The sequence below is a fragment of the Austrofundulus limnaeus genome, unplaced genomic scaffold (assembly GCF_001266775.1).
Source record: "Austrofundulus limnaeus strain Quisiro unplaced genomic scaffold, Austrofundulus_limnaeus-1.0 Scaffold613, whole genome shotgun sequence".
Lineage (NCBI taxonomy): Eukaryota > Metazoa > Chordata > Actinopteri > Cyprinodontiformes > Rivulidae > Austrofundulus > Austrofundulus limnaeus.
Genome location: NW_013953015.1, coordinates 234447 through 236370, shown reverse-complemented (window position 1 = coordinate 236370; position 1924 = coordinate 234447). Strand labels below are relative to the sequence as shown.

Genomic DNA, 1924 nt, shown 5'->3' with positions numbered 1-1924 from the left:
GGTATGAACCACAATAACAGGATGGAGGGCTAGAAACAAGGACAATGGGGAACACAATACTCGAGAAGAACACAGACAAGACAAAGAGGGAACATGAAGGAAAAAAAACAAAAACTCAAAACCAAAGATCGGCGCTGAAGCCCTGGGGAAAACAAATAAGTCACAAAGATGGCCCTAGGCAMATCTGATGGAGGTGGATGCCCCAGATCCCAGCCAAGGTGAGAGAGGAGCTCAGGAGGTCGACCAGGAGCCAGGCCGAGGCGACGGACAGGCTCTAGAGGTCGGCCTGGGAAACATCCGAGGCGAAGGAGATGCTCTGGAGGACAAAATTCATCATTGCATGACAGACCGTTTTGTCTGTGCTGTTGCTTTGGAGCAAGAAGGTTGTAGGTTCAACTTCTGGTTGGGGCTTTTTCAGTGTGAAATTGAATGTGTATGGGTTTTCTCCAGGTGTTCTGGTTTCTCCCCATGGTCTAAACATACATGTTATGTTAACTGGCTACTCAAATGCTAAAATTAGCCTGTTTTCCAAAACAGCTATTTCTTGACAGCTGCTTTTCTTTAAAAAAGAGATTGAAGTTTAGTTGTTTTTTTTTCTGTGCAGCTGCTAAATCCCCCTGTTCTCCAACTGAGAGGAGAATTAGCCGCAGTACTCAGTCCTATGGCCCGTTTACCATCACCCCCTTTACCACCAGCAAGGAGAACCTCCCCGTGCTTAACACACGCATCATCTGCCCTGGTAAACACACACACAAGTACAGTCTTTTTTACAGTTCATCACCAAGGACAATCACTCATGCTTGTATTATACTGTATGTGTGTGTCTGTGTGTAGGGTTGAGAGCAGGGCTGGCTGCCTCCATTGCTGGCAGCTCCATTATTAGCAAGATGCTGTTGGCAAACATCGACCCCTTCGGTGCGACACCCTTCATCGACCCTGACCTTGACTCCCTGTGAGAGATTTTCTTTTTTTTTTGTGCTGTTTTTGTCTCCTTCTATCTGACCCTTCTCGACTTGTGGGTAAATGTTTTTGGCTTTTTGTTTCTCTACACAGTGATGGCTATATGGAGAAGTGCGTCATGAACAACTATTTCGGTATCGGCCTTGATGCCAAAATTTCACTGGAGTTCAATAACAAGCGAGAGGAGCATCCAGAAAAGTGCAGGTGAGACTTGAATCTGTTTGAGCTAAAAATGCATTTGGAATAAGTTGGAATGTCTCATGTCCCTTGTCAGGTTTGTTTGCACGTCGCTACTTTGAGACACGCAGTGATCATGTACTGTTTTCCTTGTCTGTAAACATGTACTGCATACCTACCCTTTTGCATATGAACTATAGTATGAGTATGGGAAAAATAGCATGGGATAACCTGTCTGAAAACAGATCTATTGGATAATTGTGATCATACAAACATTATGCTCAGCAACACATATTTGCCAAAAGAAGCAATCTCATGCTGAGAAATCCACTGTTAGGACCCTCAACACTGTGTTGAGTTATGTACCTTGTATAAGAATGTTGTGAAATCCCTCCTTACCTCAAAAAGTACCTACTTTATAGAAGCAGCTCACATAGTATCAGGGAGTATTTTATCAAATTCTCAGGTTCTGTCGGGAGCCTTTCACTCACGCTGCCATCTTGTTGGTGTTCCGACCGGAAGTATGCTTTGTATGTGTTTTATTTTATTTGTTTCATATTTCATCCATGTTTTCTATTATTACACTAAATTTGCCACTAAGTAGTTTGAAAATATATTTTTTGCAGCTTTTCGTTTTTAATATTAATTTACAATATGGTCACCCAACACTTAACAATAGTGTTTATGTTGACATAAAGTTCAGTAAACAGATGATATGAAGCTGCTGCACAGAGTTTCTGGGATCAGCTGACCTGCATCCAGAACGTGATTTGTATAACTGTGGGTC

The 1924-nt window shown here is 42.5% G+C and overlaps 1 protein-coding gene across 2 annotated transcripts in view; it reads left to right on the top strand.

Annotated features, from left to right (window-relative positions):
- Window positions 1-1924, top strand: part of dgkh (diacylglycerol kinase, eta) — a gene marked incomplete at its 5' end in the record, with an annotated part of 71814 nt that overhangs the window by 24536 nt on the left and 45354 nt on the right. For both annotated transcript variants that reach the window (XM_014027069.1, XM_014027070.1), the window contains 3 exon segments: window positions 605-739; window positions 835-952; window positions 1054-1164. In XM_014027069.1, coding sequence (XP_013882523.1) covers window positions 605-739; window positions 835-952; window positions 1054-1164 — 364 coding nt within the window.